The sequence below is a fragment of the Ranitomeya variabilis genome, chromosome 5, assembly GCF_051348905.1.
Source record: "Ranitomeya variabilis isolate aRanVar5 chromosome 5, aRanVar5.hap1, whole genome shotgun sequence".
Classification (NCBI taxonomy): Eukaryota; Metazoa; Chordata; class Amphibia; order Anura; family Dendrobatidae; genus Ranitomeya; species Ranitomeya variabilis.
In genome coordinates, this window is record NC_135236.1 from 137226978 (window position 1) to 137249114 (window position 22137).

At 41.3% G+C, this 22137-nt stretch overlaps 1 protein-coding gene across 1 annotated transcript in view; it reads right to left on the bottom strand.

Moving 5' to 3' along the window:
* The window catches only part of SYNM (synemin), a 59697-nt gene that overhangs the window by 14673 nt on the left and 22887 nt on the right, over positions 1 to 22137 (bottom strand). The window contains exons 2-3 of the mRNA XM_077263387.1: positions 6697 to 6821; positions 1045 to 1118 (exon numbers count right to left, since the gene is read on the bottom strand). Coding sequence (XP_077119502.1) covers positions 1045 to 1118; positions 6697 to 6821 — 199 coding nt within the window. The remainder of the gene's footprint in view (positions 1 to 1044; positions 1119 to 6696; positions 6822 to 22137) is intronic.

The following is a 22137-nucleotide window of genomic DNA, read 5'->3' on the forward strand; positions in this document are numbered from 1 at the left end:
CCTGAATATCATTGAACATCTGTGGGATCATTTGAAGAGGGCTGTCCATGCTCAGCGACCATCAAACTTAACTGAACTGGAATTGTTTTGAAAACAGGAATGGTCAAAAATACCTTAATCCAGGATCCATGAACTCATTAAAAGCTACAGGAAGCGAATAGAGGCTGTTATTTTTGCAAAAGGAGGATCTACAAAATGTTAATGTCACTTTTATGTTGAGGTGCCCATACTTTTGCACCAGTCAAATTTTGTTTAATTGCAGATTGCACATTTTCTGTTAGTACAATAAACCTAATTTCAATCCAGAAATATTACTGAGTCCATCAGTTATTAAATATATGAAACTGAAAAATCTGTTGCAAAAACCCAAATTGTTATAAAGAAAAAAGGTTAACATTAATAGGGGTGCCCAAACTTTTTCATATGACTGTATATACACAATATACACAGTGGCATATTACTAGCACACTCTATTCCAAAATAAACTATTAAATGCATTTAAATTACACATAATTACTGAGAATATACAATATGTTGTTATTAAGTATGGGAATTGTGGAATGGTAAAATGGCCTGAAGAATACCCTTAAAGTGTTCCAAAAACAGAGCTGGATTGACAGTCAAAAATATACTGTACTTTAAATATGTTCCCTTCAAACTGTGTGGGTTATGGTAGTCTATTGACTGTCATAAAGGAGCCTGTAGTCTGTATTCTGCTGATGAAACTGGAGGAATGATGTGAGCAATTTGACATTCTCCTATTTTTCAGAAAAAATATACTTTAACGATCCAACTGGGGCCATACCTAGAGATGAGGCTAGTCCGGCTCTGCCCTGAACGGCTTCTCCAAGAGCTTCTAGAGATGTTTGACAGGTCTGTCCCTATGTTCACACAAGGGAGAGACTTGTCAATAGCCTGAAGCAATGATGGAGAGGGCTGGCTGGGGTTGGAGCTGGAATAGTCTCGTCTCTGGTCCCCAGAGAAAACTGTACCTGGTTGCAATCATGCAGCCAGGCTCTGATTCAGATAACAGGTTTATCTTACCTGCAGGCCTGTCCCGAACTGAATGTTCTGTCCAGATCACTGCGCCCGTTTTGCTTTCGGCCTCCAATAGTGCTCTGTGAGAATTAAAGACCACATGATTAATGAGAAAAAATAGGGTAAAACCATGCAGCTCAAAGCTGTGTAATATGCAAACTAAATATGGTGAAATGCTATGTTTACATGCATCAGATATCATCCAATGAGTGATCTGAAAAGAAAAGTTGTTGGAAGGGGAATTAAAGCCACCCAAACCACCTTCAACCTTATAGAACCGCCTAGCTGTAGGAAGTGCAGAGATAGCGGTTGCACGTGGGCCTTGATACCTACGATGGCCCTTTGTCACACAGAAAGGCACTATAGTAGGCTGGTGGCCAGGTTACAGGTCTTGTGTTAAGGCCAGTAGCTTCCCATGATGCCCATACTATATTGTTGGCTGTATCTAATCCCCTGATGGTTATCACACCTCATCCTACACTTGTATGCTACATAAATTATCTTACATGAACTATCTGTTGTAAAGGGAACCAGGCACCTGATTAATGCCGCCCAAACCGCGAGCAGCATGTATGAGAGCCGTGGCTGCACAATTTTTTCACTGAAACTCTCTTGCGTTTCAGAGAAAATATAGTTCGAAGAGCTGCCCGGAGAACAGACCTGGAGACACAACTGCCCTGTCAGCTTCTTCCAATGCCTCTGCAGATGATTGACAATATTACTTACTGGGCTGCGTAGTGTAGTTTTGGTAAAATATCTGTTTTATCTGCAGAAGATTATCATTAAAGGACTGGTAAACCCGCTGTCAGGTAGTTAATAGGCAAGCATATCCATGAGTTCTGTATAACCCTGCCTCCAACAGATTGGCCGCTTTCTGCCTATGCACAGTGTACACAGAAAGTTGCCAATCAGTGGTGTGGGAGGGGCTATACAGAGCTCAGCATTTGGTAGATCTGCAGCAGATAAAACATCAAAATGACAGCAAACAGCCTAGTAAGTGACACATCGCTGGAATCAGGGTCCCTGCCCCTACATGATGCTGCTCTCAGATGGGGTAGCAAAAACCTGTTGACAAACTCCCTTTAAGTCCTTTGAGAAAGTCCAAGCAAGTCCCCTTGTCTCCAGCAGTAAAAGAGGTGTTAGTCAAGCAGAGGAGGGCTTGTAAAGTGCTTTGACACTCCCAGAGCAATTAAGCCTCATTTGCATTTAAAATAAAAGTGGGATTTTTCAGTGAAGTAGAAGTAAAGAACCCTTAAAAAATTCCATCAGACCAGATTATATTAAATAAAATATATTTTTTTATTAAAAATAAATTGCAATCACCTGATGAAGCAGTGAGCGATATTTTTTTATCTATCCCTAAGTAAACCTCGATTGGAGGAGATACATATTATCTATAGTTGTATGTTTTATATTCTTAATAAATAAATATCTGTTGTAGATTATACAATTTTAGTAATAATAAAAATTTCCATATGTTTTGGTGATGTTTTTTGTGATTGCAATTTATTTTTAATAAAAAAATATATTTTATTTAATATAATCTGGTCTGATGGAATTTTTTAAGGGTTCATTTCTATAGTGTTTTTCCTCAGTTTATAAAAATTATTATCTCTGGTGTTTCTTTCTATATAGGTTGTTGTTAAGTAGAAGTAAAGGCCTGGATGACATTAAATTTCAGAGAGCAACATGACCATACAAACAGTTTTTTTGGGGGGGAGGTAAGTCCTATTCACAGATTTCCTTAAATCTTAGTAATACAGGGAATTGTTCAAACATTACAAAAAAAACTTTATATAAAGTCTTAAGGTGGCCATATGAGCTAAGATCAGCAGAGTGTACATGTCTTCAATGGGGAGAGGGGAGTCGACGACCTCCAGACACCTCTGGTGACAACTTATATCCTATGAAAAGAAACGGATCAAGTATTGATATTTAAGATATCTATTCATATTTTCCCTGGCATTGTGCGGCCGGAGTAAGGTTGTCAGGCCCCTATGGACATAGGGTAGTCATTGTTCCTAAATTGGTTGGTTCAGCTAACTTTATACTAAAATATATGGGCAATCTGAGAATAACTGGACAACTGCTTATAGTTACTTAAGATTTAGAAATGTGTGATTGAATTAATATTTATGTGGTCCCCCATGAATGTATAGCGCCTTGTGTCATGGAGCCCAGTGTACACTCTTAGCTTCAGGCTGAAGAACTTTTGTCCAGATGATAAATGATTGACAGATGGTCCGGAGGATCTCACTACAGTTGTGAGTGGTTTGTGCAGCCATAGAGAACTCTAAATAAGTAGAGAGACCTCATACATGTGGCAACAGGGGCTAAAAACTAATCTGAAGCTTTAAGCCCTGAGAATGTAGACCCAAAATAAAAGCAGACTCATACGTGACACCATCCTACTGGGATTCGGAAACTGACTCACTGCTCTCTGACTAGAGATAATGTTTTTTCAGCATGTGAGGTGTGAACAAAAAAATGATAGCCAACATACCAACCACACCCAGAGGGAAAACGACGGCCATTTGCACTGTAACATGAACCTGAGGACAGGTGGCTGTAGAAGTGGGGAGACTCACTTTACATTTGCCTCATGCATCTCTACCGGCAGCGACCATAAATAATAACGATCATTCAAACAGTAACAAAAAGTGGGTAAGAGCACCTCGTTACCAAAAACACAAAGGGAAACAGATTTATATCCAGCCATAAACGCAATGTTTAGCAGGGGCCTGGACCTCACGTCACTGCTTATATTTAGTACTATGCACCTTGGTCCAGGATTAGAGTCATGAAAATAGTATGGAGGGTTGAGATTCCATTGCAGAACATATGCATCTCATAGTTTACGCTCCACAGAGGCCATTGAGGTGGTTGGTGCTTATAGCCCCTGAGCTCCAGTTCCAAATGTGTATCGGGACACCCCACCTACCATGTATCATTTACAATACTGATACTTTTTATGTAGCAGAAGGGACTTTGGTCTTCCCATGGCCCTGACTAAGGACGTACAGTATTATGCTTTGGAAACACTTTTGAGTTGTGTCTGCGCACTACTTTCTGCTGGACTTTACAACTTTTTGATAACTGAATGAAGACGTTTCTAATCTGGAGCTTTGGATACTTCTGTTTTTTGGCTCTAGGGATTTTTCCATGCAACCAGAGAAAACAAGTTCATATATAAGGAGCTGATAAAATCCTGTTTATATATGCCATATTATGCAGAGATACAGTCATATTTGGATGCTGGTGGCCACATTTCAACATTTGTATGATGGTCGTATCAATTGAACTCCATAGAGTTCAATGACAATTTTAGCTAAATTTATTTTTGTGTGAAGTGTATTTTATTAGGGAGATACTATGTTTTGATACATCTTAGAAAATTCAGCTATGCCTAGGTGTTGAGCTGTGTTGTGGTGTGTTCAGGAGAAGCTCTGAAGAATATGAAAATTCATGTTCTATCCTCTTTTCGAACAGGTTTTACAATAGCAAGGAAGATCTCTACCTTAACCAATCACTTCCATTACAAGGAGATAAGCCCCTGTCTACATTGCTTTTTTAAATACACATAACAAAAGACTTAGATAAACATTTCATTAAAATGTAATTTACATACAGACTTGGGTTGACTTAACTTGGAACCAGTGATATGTTGGTGAGCCACTAAACCAGGGTCTCCACAGCACCTTCAGAGCCTCTTCCTACTGTCTGTCACCCATCCCCAACAGACCCCCTGACATAGTCTTGGAACATTATGCCCTCCTTCCCTGCCTGTTTATTGCCCCTTTTGCCCCTACAATACCATTCCAATACATTGTCCCATTTGCACTGGAAAACCCTTCTACTTCATGTCTGTGCCCATTTCTCACACAGCTCCTCACAACTTCCAACCATACAGTAACTTTCTCCAATGCCATCCACCGTTCCCATCCATCATGTTCTCCACATACATGGACACGTAGTCACAAAAAACACGGCCACCTTTTCCCTAAAGTGTATGGGGAATGTGATGGACACAAATCGGTAAAATCAAGTAATATTTACATTTAGCTCTAGGGTTGGCCTCCAAAATCAATTTTACTAGTTGGCCATAGACAACCTAGTCGAACATGAGTGACCACGTGGAATATCAGATTTGATTTTCTTTGCATGAACAGAGATGAGGTTGACAAAGGTAAGATTTAGCAAAATTATTACATCAATAAATGTATCTTTATTGTGCGTGACAGGTAATTGCCGATTACGTGAAATATACCCAAAGGAAAAATGGCCACAGAAAAAAGCCCACAGCCATGAATGCCCACAGGAAAATTGCCACAGGGAAAGCTGCCCACACAGAAAATTGTCCACGTGGAGAAAATAACAACAGTTTATTAAAACGGTTTATTAAAGAGGGTAAAACTGTATTCACACATGGAAAACTGGGTACATACCAGTACAGCCGGGGTCACACTACACAGGATCCAGAGCACCTCTATTGGCACAGTCAGATCCGGGTTAAAAAAAACAGCCGAGTATGTTGACACCAGTGACACCTACCCCATTAAATAAATTCCAAGGTGAAATTCAACAGAGTCCTACTCACCTCCACTCAACCCAATAACAAACCGGCACATTAGTAACTGGGAATTTTAACCTCAAGATAATTAGTTTCAGTGGCATCTATTTAAAAGATAAGATGAAATCATACTCATCCCCATAGGATCAGACAAACTTGCAAGAAGGAATATAATATCATAATCATCTTATTAAAAAAATGAATGCTCTTACTCAAATTTATAAATGGGTAGGTGCCACTCGTATGAATATCCTCAGTTATATTTTCACTCGGATCTGACTGTGACGGTAGAGGTGCACCTCGTGCTTTTATATTCTGTTTGTTCTGTGTTCTTTGTTTAGTGTTTTAGGCTTATTTTATTTTTTGGCTTAATTATCCTAAGGACTGACAATGGAGGAGTCAGGATTTACATCAGATTAAGGAAGTTTACTGCAAGTGGCATAACCTGAAGCTCATCGGCACCAATGCAAAAACTCTAACTGGGCCCCCAACTATTATGGGTCTTTAAAGGGAATCTGTCACCCCAAAAATCGTATCTGAGCTAAGCCCTCCGGCATCAGGGGCTTATCTACAGCATTCTGTAATGGTGTAGATAAGCCCCCGATGTAACCTGAAAGATGAGAAATAAAGGTTAGATTATGCTCACCTTTATTTCTCATCTTTCAGGTTACATTGGGGGTTTATCTACAGCATTACAGAATGCTGTAGATAAGCCCCTGATGCCGGAGGGCTTAGCTCAGATACGATTTTTGGGGTGACAGATTCCCTTTAATAGTACTTTAATAGTACTAGGCTTTTCATATGGGACAAAGGGACCTTTTGTGCCTCTACTAGACTCTACGACCTGGGTGCGATTGTAACTCCTGCACCACAAAAGTAATATTTTAATTATCCGACCATTTGCTATATCACTTTCTAATAAGTGGGCTTAGATACCCAGTTGTTCAAAAATAAGTGTATCCTCTCTTACCATTTCAAATCTCAGCCTACATAAAAAATTTGATTTCCTGCAAAACCTTCCAATATCAGAATTCTTTATTCAAAGGAATTTAGGTTAGCAGAAGAGATATCTTCCAAGTTCCCATTACCTATAAGCTGCCACTTCCAGGCTGAGTCCTGTCTTCACTTGCATGAGGTCGTGATAATCCTTCAGGCGCTCTGTGATGGTTAGCGTGATATTCCGTTTTTGATTCTCCAACTCTTCTATTATGATCTGCAGGAACAAATTAATAACAAGTAGTAATATACATGTTGTCTAATATAATGTTTTGTTTTCCAAAAGTTGTCAGATCAGTTTAGAGTTATAATAAATGTTATCAAATGGTATCTAGTTATCAATGCTATGTATATGCTATTCATGGATTGGAGTATGGAGCTGTACAGCCTCGGTGTGCAATACAGGTCAGTATTTTTATTTTTATTCACTTATATAGCGCCATTAATTCCACAGCGCTTTACAGACATTATCATCCCTGTCCACATTGGGCTCACAGTCAAGACTCATTAACAGTATGTCTTTGAAGGAAATCCACGCAAACACAGGGATAACATACAAGTTCCTTCCAGATGCTGTGCTTGGTGGGATTTGACCTCAGGACCCCAGCGATGCATGGCTAGAGTGCTAACCACTGAGCCACCCTGCTGCAGAATTTCCAATTTTTATAGAATCTGACAAGGAGCCCATTTCTTGTAGGCAACAAAGACAGTACCTACTTGTAGCTCCATACTGTAGCACAGAAAGACCCCAATTTTTCATTGCTTGTGAACCTTTTTTTCTGGAGTAAAAATGGATCTAATAGTGAGTTTTCTGTTTTCACCTGATTCATTATTTACTTGCCTTTTTTTAAGTTACGGTAACTTTACTTGGTTTTGTCTGTTTTTTTATGACAATGGTTTTCCTTATCCAGATGTTTTTACCTACTTAATTATTTGTGACTTTTCAAAAAAAAAACAAAAAAAAAAACCTGCACAATTGTACACCAGTTCCTTACAGGAGCACACATCTGTCTGATTGTATTTTATTTTTGCACAGCTAAAGACTACCATTCGATATTTTAAAGGATCATGCAACTTTTTGCTCTAAAAAGATGCAAAAAGAAGTTAAAAAAGAGTATCTTTGACATGGCGCGAAATTCAATCCACATGCAGTATTTTGAAGACTTTGGAAAAAAAAAAGAACTGAATACCACAAAAGAAAAGTAACTGGTAAAAACACCCAAATGATTAATAGCAATTGGAGTACCTACAGCCTGGCCTGTATTGCAGACCTATAGGGATTCTATGTACAGGAGTCCTATGAAGGTGTTGAATCTTTCCTAAGAGCTTCCCATATTACTGCCACGTTAATATGTAATTCTCATCATCACATCTGCTTAGCTCTGCACATCTGAATCCATCCCCATATATCAGTTTTGGCTTGACGATGTATCTCGCCCACTCCTGCCCTTTGCTAAAATTATTTCTCTTATTTGCTTTGATGAAATCACCGTAGACACTGTTGCATGTTGAATATCAATAAACTACCTACTGAAACCACTCTTCTAATTCTGAACAGCCAGATCTGCCTAAAGAGGAACTCCAGTAACCTCAGTGAGCTCATGTATTTGGCAGATACTTAATAGTCTTTTTTTTCCCACAAATGATTTAGTAACTTGTTGTTTATCATCATTCTTTATGGATATAAGTAGTGATGAGTGCAAGTGCTCGTTACTCGAGTTTCCCCCGGGTGCTTGGGTATGCACCAAGTAGTGCTGGTGCTCGAGTGACCTGTTCAAGTTCCCACTGCTGCATGTTTCACGGCTGTGAGATAGCCACAAAACATGCGAGGATGGCACGTTTGTCAGGCAATCTCCGCATAAATAAAGCTGGTGGTTCCCTTCATTACTGCCTCATGACTGCTGGTGCTTTTGGCTAGGGCTAGAAAGACATTCAAGTAATTATGCCTCAGTAAAGGATTGTTGCCCAACTAACAAAGTGTTATATAATAATATAATAAAACCTCTGGGAAAAAATAAGGCTGAAAGAGGCTCCAGGCTTGGGGTTCAAATATGCGGCCACTCTCTGTGACTACAGACTTGTGAATCCTCATATCATGCGCAGAGCACGCTGTCTGGATTCTCTGATGCCAGCACTTGGAGCAGCCGTGCGAGAAACCGCAAGTATGCGATATATGTGGTCACCTGGTGACTAGATGTGCACGACCTCGTTCAATACAAGTGATCTAGTCACATATAGTCAGAAGTATGCAAATCACATGCTTGCAGTCACATGATTGCCCACTCCTGGCACTGGAGAATCCTGACATTTTGTCCAGGTGCGCGCTCGGAGACTTCACAAGTCTACAGCCACATAAACTGGTATAGAGTGACTGCAGACTTGAACCCCAATCCTGGACAACCCCTTTAACTCAATGTCATTTTTGTCTATAAGGACAGGGATAGATTTACCTGTCTGCATAGTTGGCAATAGGAGGCCCTCAGAGAACAGTTTCATTAGTGAAACAGTTTTAGTTGTTGTATAGGCTGACCCTGCTACTACTCCTGGTACAGTGCAAATTTTAGGTGAATCTAACTGCATAACCTAAAATACATAAACAAGAAGACATATCAGTGTGAAATATATTGGCATAAAATGTTTACCAGTGACGCAGCGATATGACAAGCTGGAGCAGACTGATAAGTAATGATGATGCAGCACATAAGGGACATATGACATCACATATGTTCACACAGAAAACAGGCCTTAGCTCACAAGTTTTGTAATATCATAATTCACAAATGGTTGGGACAAGTCTACAATACCTGTCCCACTAATCTATCCTAACTGCTCATTTCTGCATATCATACATCACTGTTGGCCAAAGATGCAACTACTTGTTTGTACTTATGTGTCTAATGTCAGCAGCTGTGTTACATAATAATCATTGGGCCAGTTGTTTACCATGCTCTGATACAATGTATGAAAAAAGATAAGGCTAGGATGCAGCACAGTCAATTGCCCATTAGAAGTACCGTAGTCATCTTTCGATTTTTCTGTCAAGCAAGAAAATTAATTTTTTTCAGCTCTAGTTATCAAAAAGTAATAAGAATTTGCATTATCAGAATTTTTTTGATATTAAGGTTTCCTGATCTAGTTATCTAATGTACCATAGTTTTTTTCATATTTTGTGTACATTACTTGTTTTTTTATTAGTTTTGATATAGTTTACAAAAATCAGATTGCTCCCTGCTCCCTCTAGCTGTTTTTGAGGTGAGTTCAATGTGCGAAGACATCTTTATATGTGGATTTCAGAAGACGTGCAGGTAAACTAATTGCTTTACCCACCTGAGTTCTCAAGGCGCACAAAAAAAATAAGCAATAAATTCCACTCAGATACATCTGTACATTTAGGTCACAGTTTTAGAAGTTGTTATGCACACTTCTCGTTATTCTTTTACTTCTTTATAAATCTTTTACATTATTATATAGCATACAGTGGGTACGGAAAGTATTCTTGCTATCCATTTCCTTGTGATGATCCTTGAGATGGTTCTACTCCTTCATTGGAGTTCAGCTGTGTTTAATTAAACTAATAGGACTTGATTTGGAAAGGCACACACCTGTCTATGTAAGACCTCACAGCTCACAGTGCATGTCAGACCAAATGAGAATCATGAGGTCAAAGGAACTGGCCAAGGAGCTCAGAGACAGAATTGTGGCAAGGCACAGATCTGTCCAAGGTTATAACATAATTTCTGCAGCACTCAAGGTTCCTAAGAGCACAGTGGCCTCCATAATCCTTAAATGGAAGAAGTTTGGGACCACCAGAAGTCTTCCTAGACCGGGCCGTCCAGTCAATCTGAGCAATCCTGGGAGAAGAGCCTTGGTGAGAGAGGTAAAGAAGAACCCCAAGATCACTGTGGCTGAGCTCCAGAGATGCAGTAGGGAGATGGGAGAAAGTTCCACAAAGTCAACTATCACTGCAGCCCTCCACCAGTCGGGCCTTTATGGCAGAGTGGCCCAATGGAAGTCTCTCCTCAGTGCAAGACATATGAAAGTCTGCATAGAGTTTGCTAAAAAACACATGAAGGACTCCCAGACTATGAGAAATAAGATTCTCTGGTCTGATCAGACAAAGATAGACCTTTTTGGTTATAATTCTAAGGGGTATGTGTGGAGCAAACCAGACACTGCTCATCTCCTGCCAAGTACAATCCCAACAGTGAAACATGGTGGTGGCAGCATCATGCTATGGGGGTGTTTGTCTGCTGCAGGGACAGGATGACTGGTTGTTATTGAAGGAAACATGAATGCAGCCAAGTACAGAGATATCCTGGATGATAACCTCTTCCAGAGTGCTCTGGACCTCAGACTTGGCCGAAGGTTCACCTTCCAACAAGACAATGACCCTAAGCACACAGCTAAAATAACAAAGGAGTGGCTCAGAACAACTCTGAGACCATTCTTGACTGGCCCAACCAGAGCCCTGACCTAGACCCAATTGAGCATCTCTGGAGAGAACCTGAAAATGGCTATCCACCAACGTTCACCATCCAACCTGACGGAACTAGAGAGGATCTTCAAGGAAGAATGGCAGAGGATCCCCAAATCCAGGTGTGAAAAACTTGTTGCATCATTCCCGAGAAGACTCATGGCTGTACTAGCTCAAAAGGGTGCTTCTACTCAATACTGAGAAAAAGGGTCTGAATACTTATGACCATGTGATGTATCAGTTTTTCTTTTCAAATAAATTTGCAAATATTACTACATTTCTGTTTTTTTCAGTCAAGATGGGGTGCAGAGTGTACATTAATGAAAAAAATGAACTTTTTTGAATTTACCAAATGGCTGCAATGAAACAAAAGTGAAAAATTTAAAGGGGTATGAATACGTTCCGTCACACTTAAAGAGGTTGTCCACTACTTTAACATTGATGACCTATCCTCAGGAAAAGTCATCAATGTCTGATTGGTGAGGGTGTGACACCCTGCGGCCCCACCGAACAGCCGTTCTAGATGGCGCTGGCGGCCGGATCTGCTCAGTCTACTGATAGTAGCCGGAGGCGGGTACTGCACATCCACCCTGTTTTAAAATCAATAAGGGATGGAAGTGCAGTACCTAGCTGCGGCCACAATCAGTGGATGGAGCAGCTCCATAAGAGAGTGGTTTCGGCAGCACCTAGAACAGCTGATCCAGACCTCCCAACCATCCCGGATCCAGCGGGCAGTCCCGATTTTGAGAGTCTGCCCCACGGTCACAGCCGGGATCTTAGTTTTCCCGCACTGCTCTGACTGTGATGCATTCACTGACTGGTTGCTAAGAGACATCGGGAAACTTCCTCTGCAGCTTTTCTTTGTACAACATCCAGATGGCTGTTCTATGTGCACAGGACCTGTGATGAGGTCACAGGAGGGGAGGAGTCAGGGTCACATGATCAGGGGCCTCCGTGCATGCACGACTCTGCTGTGCTGGTTGTCGTGGTGCTGGATGAGGGTAAGTTTATGTGTGGGGTCAAGAGGGGTTTACAGTGTGGATGTAGCAGAGTCGTGTGTGTATGAGGTGTACGGAGCGGAGCCCTGTGTGTACAAGGTGTACGGAGGGGAGCAGTGTGTGTACGAGGTGCACAGAGCCAAGCTGTGTGTGTATGATGTGTACGGAGCGGAGCCGTGTGTGTACGAGGTGTTCGGAGCGGAGCCGTGTGTCAACAAAGTGTGTGGAGCAGAGCCGTGTGTGTACGAGGTGTGCGGAGCTGTGTGTGTATGAGGTGTACAGAGCAGAGCCGTGTGTACAAAGTGTGTGGAGCAGAGCCGTGTGTGTACGAGGTGTACGGAGTGGAGCCGCGTGTGTATGAGGTGTACGGAGAGGAGCCACATGTGTATGAGGTGTATGGAGCGAAGCCGGGTGTTTATGAGGTGTACGGAGCAGAGTTGCGTGTGCATAACTCCCAACCGTCCCAGATCCAGCAGGACAGTCCCAATTTTGAGACTCTGTCCTGCTGTCCTGGCCGGGATCCTCCTTTTCCCGCATGGCCTCAGACCAAATGTACCGCCACTTTAAACTGCTTGCATGATTGCTAGCTGTGTCGGATTGGAGCAGATATTGCTCCTTGCTCTGACACTGACTGGCACAGGAGATACGGAGAGGTCTTTTATCAGCGGCATACCGGAGCTGCAGTGATGTGAGCAGTCAGTGGCACGGCTGGATGATATCATTCAGCGCCGCAGGAGAGGAAGCTGCTGGCTGCTGCGGGGAGCGCAGTGAGGTGTGTGTAGTTAGGTGGTGATGGAGAAGGCAATGATGGGGGTGGGGTAACTATGTGTGGCCATTATACTGTACGCAGCATCATGTGGGAACATTGTACTGTACCCAGGATCATGTGGGGCCATTATACAATATGGAGCATAATGTGTGGCCATTATATTGTACGAAGCATCATGTGAGGCCATTATTCAGTATGCAGCATCATGTAGGCCCATTATACTGTATTGAGCATCATGTGGAGCCATTATACTGTATTCAGCATCATGTGGGACCATTATACTGTACAAAGCATCATGTGTGGCCATTATACAGTATGAAACATCATGTGGGCCCATCATACTGTATGGAACATCACGAGGGGCCATTATACTGTACGCAGCATCTTGTGGGGCCATTATACTCTACGTAGCATCATGTGTGGCCATTAAATAGTATGGAGCACTGTGTGGCCATTATACAGTATTGAGCATCATGTGGGACCATTATACAGTATGGAGCACTGTGTGGCCATTATACAGTATTGAACATCATGTGTGGCCATTATACATTACGGAGCACTATGTGTGGCCATTATACAGTATGGAGCACTGTGTGGCCATTATGCAGTATTGAGCATCATGTGTGACCATTATACAGTATGGAGCACTATGTGGGGCCATTATACAGTATGGAGCACTGTGCGGCCATTATACAGTATTGAGCATCATGTGTGGCCATTATACAGTATGGAGCACTGTGGGGCCATTATACAGTATTGAACATCATGTGTGGCCATTATACAGTATGGAGCACTATGTGGGACGATTACACAGTATGGAGCACTGTGTGGCCATTATACAGTATAGAGCATCATGTGTGGCCAGTATACAGTATGGAGCATCATGTGTGGCCATTATACAGTATTGAGCATCATGAGTGTCCATTATACAGCATGGAGCACTGTGTGGGCCATTATACAGTATGGAGCACTGTGTGGCCATTATACAGTATGGAGCACTGTGTGGCCATTATACAGTATGGAGCATCATGTGCGGCCATTATACAGTATGGAGCACTGTGTGGCCATTATACAGTATTGAACATCATGTGTGGCCATTATACAGTATGGAGCATCATGTGTGGCCATTATACAGTATTGAGCATCATGTGTGGCCATTATACAGTATGGAGCACTGTGTGGCCATTATACAGTATGGAGCATCATGTGTGGCCATTATACAGTATGGAGCACTGTGTGGCCATTATACAATATGGAGCACTGTGTGGCAATTATACAGTATGGAGCACTATGTGGGGCCATTTTACAGTATGGAGCACTGTGTGGCCATTATACAGTATGGAGCATCATGTGTGGCCATTATACAGTATGGAGCACTGTGTGGCCATTATACAGTATGGAGCATAATGTGTGGCCATTATACAGTATGGAGCACTGTGTGGCCATTATGCAGTATTGAGCATCATCTGTGACCATTATACAGCATGGAGCACTATGTGGGGCCATTATACAGTATGGAGCACTGTGTGGCCATTATATAGTATTGAGCATCATGTGTGGCCATTATACAGTATGGAGCACTGTGTGGCCATTATAGAGTATTGAACATCATGTGTAGCCATTATACAGTATGTAGCACTATATGGGGCCATTATACAGTATGGAGCACTGTGTGGCCATTATACAGTATAGAGCATCATGTGTGGCCATTATACAGCATGGAGCAGTGTGGCCATTATACAGTATGGAGCACTGTGTGGCCATTATACAGTATGGAGCATTCTGTGGCCATTATGCAGTATAGAGCATAATGTGTGGCCATTATACAGTATGGAGCACTTTGTGGCCATTATACAGTCTGGAGCACTGTGGCCATTATACAGTATGGAGCACTATGTGGGGCCATTATACAGTATGGAGCACTTTGTGGCCATTATGCAGTATGGAGCACTGTGTGGACATTATACAGTATTGAACATCATGTGTGGCCATTATACAGTATGGAGCATCATGTGTGGCCATTATACAGTATGGAGCACCGTGTGGCCATTATACAGTATGGAGCATCATGTGTGGCCACTATACAGTATGGAGCACTGTGTGGCCATTATACAGTATGGAGCACTGTGTGGCCATATTTTTTGTTCATAATTATTGTTTATGAAAGTGTGATACGCAGTGCTAAATGGGTGTGGTTAGGGCGTGAATATGGGTGTGACAAGTTGTGAAATGGGTGTGGTCAGATGCGTGGCCTAAAATTTGCTGCGTGCGCGCAAACTTTGTCCCTCCTTACCTTCTTCAAAAGTTGGGAGGTATGACTGATCAGTGGGGCTGCAGGGTGTTGTACCCTCACCGAACAGACATTGAAGACCTATCCTAATTATAGGTCATTAATGTTAAATAGTGAACAATCTCTTTAATCCAAATTACCAGAAGCTTTGCCTCTGCATCATTGGAGGAGCTCAGGATCAGAAAGTTTGCCAGATCCATGGCCAGCTTTAGAGCAGCACTTACAAGCTCTGTAGCAAAGAGCTTATCAGTGTTGTACTTCTTGCATAGGTAACTTGCCACCAATGATAGACTGCAGAGGTGGCTGGTAACCAAGGTAACAAGCAGTAAATAATAAAATTAAACATCCCTCCTTTCCTGATGATGGTGAGCATTTTTAATAAAAGGTAAATTGGAAGTTGCTGGTTCTTAGAAGCATTTTGCAATAAATGCAATAACCCCTTTAAATCTCACAATAATTTATAGCAAAAATTAACAAGCTCAGTTCATACAAGGTTAAATATTTTCTTGGAAACCCAAATATTTATCAGAAGAGGAAAAATATTTATATCTAGGGCAGAAATATGAGGAGCTGGAGCTGGATGATAAGAAACTTGGTGGATTATGTCTTGCAGAGTGTTCTCATAATCATTTGATTTTATTTAAATAAACCATCTGGACAAAACTGATACTTTGTGTCCTGCCTGACGGAGGTCCTGAGAAGGACTCTGATAGGGACCTTAGGCTGTGCATCGCTCACTTAGGCCCTGCTCTAAGCCTTAAGTAAGTACAAAAATATAAGTTAAAGGAGTTGTTTCATGAATGATATTAAAGGGAACCTGTCACCAGGTTTCCCCTATATAAAATACGGCCAACATCATTAAGGCCTCTTTTACAGCATACTAGAATGCTGTAAAAAAAAAAAAAAGGGCTGCGTACTTCCTCCGTTAAGCTCCGACTACTTCTGCATCGGTCCTGCATTCCCATCTTTAACTTTTGGTACTCAGGACATACAGATGTATGCAGATGCATGCGGATGTGTCATTTGACGTGCCCGCTGACCACACGGGGACGCAACAAGTTGAGTTCTGGTGCGATCTGAGGGCGCGACAAAATGATGCATCCGCGTGTCCTGTGTACCCAATGTTAAAGATAGGTATGCAGGACGCATGCAGAGGTAGGCGGAGCTAAGCTAAAGAAGTTCAGAAGTGGGCGGAGCTTGACGTAAGAAGTACACAGCCCTCTGCAGCTCAGCCGAACGCAAATGTGAACCCGGCCTAAAAGAGGCCTTAATGGTGGTGGCCGTACTTTATATGGTGAAGACATGGTGTCAGGTTCTCTTTAATGGTATTTTGCTAAAATCAATGACAGGGATATTCAGGCAATGTGACTCTCACTGATCTCTGCAGCAAAGTGGCAACAGCCACTAGACGATGACACTAAATGCCGTGCCACTGTGTTCTCTGCCTCTCAGCTTTATCAGCAGGCCACATGGTCCGCTAATGACTATATGGTCATTCCATGTCAAGTGGACCAGTGGTCCCCACTCGACCTCCGATTTTGCTGAAAATTTGTAAGGATGTACATGTATGTTTGAAAAGAGGTTCTGTAAATTTTTAGGGCCAGATCTCAAATACATTGGGCACTGTTGACCTTTCACTGGAAGTTCCACCAAGCCTGCGGCTTCAGCTAAGAGGATTTTGCAAACTTTGGCACACAGCCATTAGAGTTCTATACTGGCTATGATGCTGAAATTTGGCATACTAGCTCAACTTTTGCTGCTAAACACGATCAAATTATTACCGGCTATGACAAAACAATATTTCGGCCGCAATTTTGTGTCAAAGTAGCTTGAAAAACGCGTCGCATAAAATTTATGCCAAACTTTGCCCATATATAACTCAAGACCAAAAACCAATAGTAACTGGTGCTTTGCCCTGTACACCAAACATCTACATGACTTTGCATTGCTGCAATATCACGGTCAAAGCATAAGTATTTGTGGAAATATTCACACCCACATATGATGAAAAACTTAAAAAAAACGAATTTTACCTATTTTTAGGTCAAATTTCTCAAAAAGGGTACCCCTAAAATATATTAACTCTAATATCATTAGAAAGAGCACATTTTTCTCTACAAGGATCATTGGTTTTTTTTTTGGAGTCTCTCAGTTTAAGAAATGAAAAATGCCACTGAACATGGTGTTATTTATTAATACGCAATGAATGGTCACTGCACTATTCAAACCCTTGCATTGGTCCATGGTGGTTATACCACAACCAATTCCCTAAGAATTGGTATTATAATCGTATTAAGAATTGTAATAATGCTGTCTATCGAGAATTGGCAGCCCCATCGCCTAGGAGCCATGGCCGATAGCCATGCAAGGCGAGCCTCGGGCGGTCTCTTTATCGCAGGTTCCGAAGCCTGAGGGTGGGTGTCTTTGCCTAGGATCCCAAGCTTAATATTGGGTATCTTTTGTTGGTTCCCAAGCCATAATGTTCAGTCTAAGTGGTCTGGAATTGTTGCTGAATTTGCAACATAATCGGTTCAGAGAAGCTGTATTGTCGACCCATTGCTGTTGCAGCTGTGCTGAAATTATTGCAATGATTGACTGCTCGGGAATCCAGCATGTATCATTTCTCACAGGCCAGTGAAAGAAGCTAGCTGGTCCATGAGGATGCATAAAATTTGTTAATGCATCATGCTCGTCGACTGAAATTTCAGAAATATTTCCAATCCACCAGTTCCTATCGTAAATGAAGGCAATGTATTGCCCTGGCTGGAGGTTTGCAATTGGCACAAAAGGCATTTCTGATCTGACATATCTATCTACATGGGCAATGAAAGATGATGGGTCATTTGACACCCTTGAAATGCAAATCTTTTTGTCATCAATTGGCACAAACTGGTGATTTTCTCTTGTTCCAGCAATCGTATGTCCATCTTTGAACCTTTCCTCTTGAACTACCCGTATTTCATCAATTTTTTCTTTTGGAACAAAAAACTTGATTCCATGCAGTTGCTCGTTGCAAAAGTTGAATAAATCCACCGGGGTCAGTATTTGGTTTTCAGTTGGGCGTTGAAGACTGGCACGAGCTGCCAACCTCTTTGCTGTCCCTCCAATCCCATCACAGGGCGACTTTCCATGACTGGTACCAAAAAAATTCCATTCAGCGCTGATATTGAAATCAGCATTGTGGTGGCACAAGTAGAGAAAAATTTTGAAATTTTTGTACTGGGCTGCAGATCCATCGCTGAAGTAGTGGATATGACGAATCCCATAGATGAGAGTCTTGAGATACTCCACAATTACTGTTAAGAAAGTGTGGACTGCAACTGTGTCATGTCGTGAGCAATCACTGATTATGCACAAGCTGATGTTCTGCGCAGCTTCACCATTTAACTCCTTGAAGTAAATTACAAATGTGTGTACTGTAGCTTGACTATATTCCCAGTGGAAACCTTGAATGGCATCTTGAACAATAAATGAGTAATTTTCAGCAAAGTCCATAAGGATCACAAGCTCTCCAGGTCTCAGATTTTCCTTCAACGATTTCAGATATCAACTTTGATGCTTGGCGATGTAGTGATGGCTACAAAGTTTAGAAATTTTCAAAACCAATTCTTCAATGAAATCTTCTATAGTCAGTTGTTTCGTATCAAGCGTGTCTCGATCAGTGTGAATCCATTGTTTGAACTCAATAATATCTTCAGGGTCACTGTTGACAAACACATTGACTAGAAATTCTTTTAAAACTTCAGGACCCGGGCATTTATCACAACGGCCAAGCATACAGTCCTTGGATTCAATTCCACAGACCATTTTGCATATGAGCTCTTTGTAGTCATCATTGATTGGGCATGCTGCAAGCATTAGTTTGACATTTTGGTGAATGGTACACACAAACGGAATGTGTTCCAGCAGATCCAATGGTTACGCACCACTTTGGCCGAAGCTCACACAACTTGGAAAATCCAATTTCAGGGCCATTCCGATCCCGATAGGCAACAAACATTTCCCTCATATTGCTCAGTAATAGTCGCTTTTGCATCTGCTTTTTTTCTCCTGCTATTCGCACTGATACATAGTCTTTTTTACCAGGGCACATTCGACTGAATTCATCATCCTCAAAAAATGCCTGCACCTTTTTCTTCACTTCCTCGGAAACTTTCTTGCCACACTTGATTCTAGGTAAGGCTAAGATCCCATGTTCACATTTAAGCTTTCGAGCTTGTTTGACCATTCGTTCAGAGACACCGAATTCGTCTGATATAGCCTTAATGGACCAACTTTTAGGTGCCAATGTCAAGATTTGGACCTTTTTGGACAGCAATGGGCCGACAATACAGCTTCTCTGAACCGATTATGTTGCAAATTCAGCAACAATTCCAGACCACTTAGACTGAACATTATGGCTTGGGAACCAACAAAAGATACCCAATATTAGGCTTGGGATCCTAGGCAAAGACACCCACCCTCAGGCTTCGGAACCTGCGATAAAGAGACCACCCGAGGATCGCCTTGCACGACTATCGGCCATGGCTCCTAGGCGATGGGGCTGCCAATTCTCGAAAGACAGCATTATTACAACTCTTAATATGATTATAATACCAATTCTTAGGGAATTGGTTGTGGTATAACCACCATGGACCAACGCAAGGGTTTGAGTAGTGCAGTTACCATTCATTGCGTATTAATAAATAACACCATGTTCAGTGGCATTTTTCATTTCTTAAACTGAGAGACTCCAAAAAAAAAACCAATGATCCTTGTAGAGAAAAATGTGCTCTTTCTAATGATATTAGAGTTAATATATTTTAGGGGTACCCTTTTTGAGAAATTTGACCTAAAAATAGGTAAAATTCGTTTTTTTTAAGTTTTTCATCATATGTGGGTGTGAATATTTCCACAAATACATATGCTTTGACCGTGATATTGCAGCAATGCAAAGTCATGTAGATGTTTGGTGTACAGGGCAAAGCACCAGTTACTATTGGTTTTTGGTCTTGAGTTATATATGGGCAAAGTTTGGCATAAATTTTATGCGACGCGTTTTTCAAGCTACTTTGACACAAAATTGCGGCCGAAATATTGTTTTGTCATAGCCGGTAATAATTTTATCGTGTTTAGCAGCAAAAGTTGAGCTAGTATGCCAAATTTCAGCATCATAGTCAGTATAGAACTCTAATGGCTATGTGCCAAAGTTTGCAAAATCCTCTTAGCTGAAGCCACAGGCTTGGTGGAACCTCCAGTGAAAGGTCAACAGTGCCCAATGTATTTGAGATCTGGCCCTAAAAATTTACAGAACCTCTTTTCAAACATACATGTACATCCTTATAAATTTTCAGCAAAATCAGAGAAGGTCGAGTGGGGACGATTTTTAAAACTGGCCAACTTGATGTGGAATGACCCTATAATGACCTGACCATGCAGCATTCACAAAATGGGGTGACCAACCTCATTCCTAGCAAATATGACAGTTGTATTTGGTGTTGATCAAAAATCAATAACTTATTTTACCAAAATGCCATTATTGTCTATCTCATAAGCCAACCCTGTAAGGAGGACCTGTCAGCCGGTCTGCTTTACTAACTGCTTGTATTCCCCACAAAATAATAATTCAAGATCATGTTTCTAAACCTCTGCATTATGTTGTTCCTCTGTTTATTCCTCCTATAGATTCATAAACTGACAAATGGAAATATTTAACAAACAGATTTGTCTGTAGAGGCGATAATTATGGAGCGTCAGTGCTTTACCAGTGCGCAGTATTCACCTATTCATCACACCGTGCAATATTCATAAGTATAAGTGAAAGTATCCCAGTCCGTGCTGACGATCCTACAGTAACTTATCAGATTCAAAGCGGCATTCTAGATATAAATATCAGAAATGTGATGGAAACATTGTTATTTTTTCCATGAGTAACGGTGGGTTCTCCAGTGTAATACTTATACATGGCTTCTTATTATATACTTTTATGTCCATCATGGACAGATGAAGCCTGCGGACAAAGTCTCTTTTGTACATTTTCCAAGCTTCTGTTTAAAAAAATAAGGAAAAAAATCCCAAATTCTATGTCGCAGGAAATTACAGCACGAATGACTTACCCAGATGATGTAATCCCCTGTGGAAATGATGTCAGGTTACGACTTTAGATGCTTGCGAGCATTTACAAACTAGTTAGAAACCAGAAAGACTACAAGCCCCAGACAATGTTTTCTGTTAGATCCCAACGTTAGAAATGAATCCGGGCAATCACTGGAGATGTAATGAAGACGTGTCTGGGGAGAACCTATCTGTATAGCTACACAGCCGTATGTTCCGTTAGAGACAAAGCTGCCATGACACTTTGGCTGATGAACTGTTTTTGAACTATGATATTTAAGCAGTATTAGTAGTCGAATTTTCCATTTATTGCACTAAAACATATTGCGTGGACTTATTTTTAGTTCTGTCTCTATCAGTGAAAGGACAGCTAATATGGCCACAGCGACATCTCCAACATTTATTTTTACCCTGCTTTTCCACACTTCTGAATGACAATAGCTAAATTAAAGCGAACCAGTCACCAGATTTTTCCCATGTAAAGTAGGGCCGGCATATTTAAGTCCTATTTGAAAGCATACTACCGGGCGAGCTATTTATATGGATACACCTGGGTGGGCCATTTATAAAGTTGGATCCAAAATGGCCAACTTCAAAATGGCCGCCATGGTCACCACCCATCTTGAAAAGTTTTCCCCCTCCCATATACTATTGTGCAACAAACAGGAAGCTGATATCACCAACCAATCCCATTTTATTTAGGTGTATCCATATACATGGCCCACCCTGTAGAATTCTGTGAAAGTCCCCAATCCCCTCTGCAGATCCCAAAAAAGACTTTATATTATACTCACAGGTGGCGTGGTCCGGTGTGATGGAAAATTTAATCTGCAAATTGCGTCTTCAGAGAAGAAGAGGACTTGAACTCTATAGTGCCATCTGTTGGAAGCAGCAATCTTATCACTATCG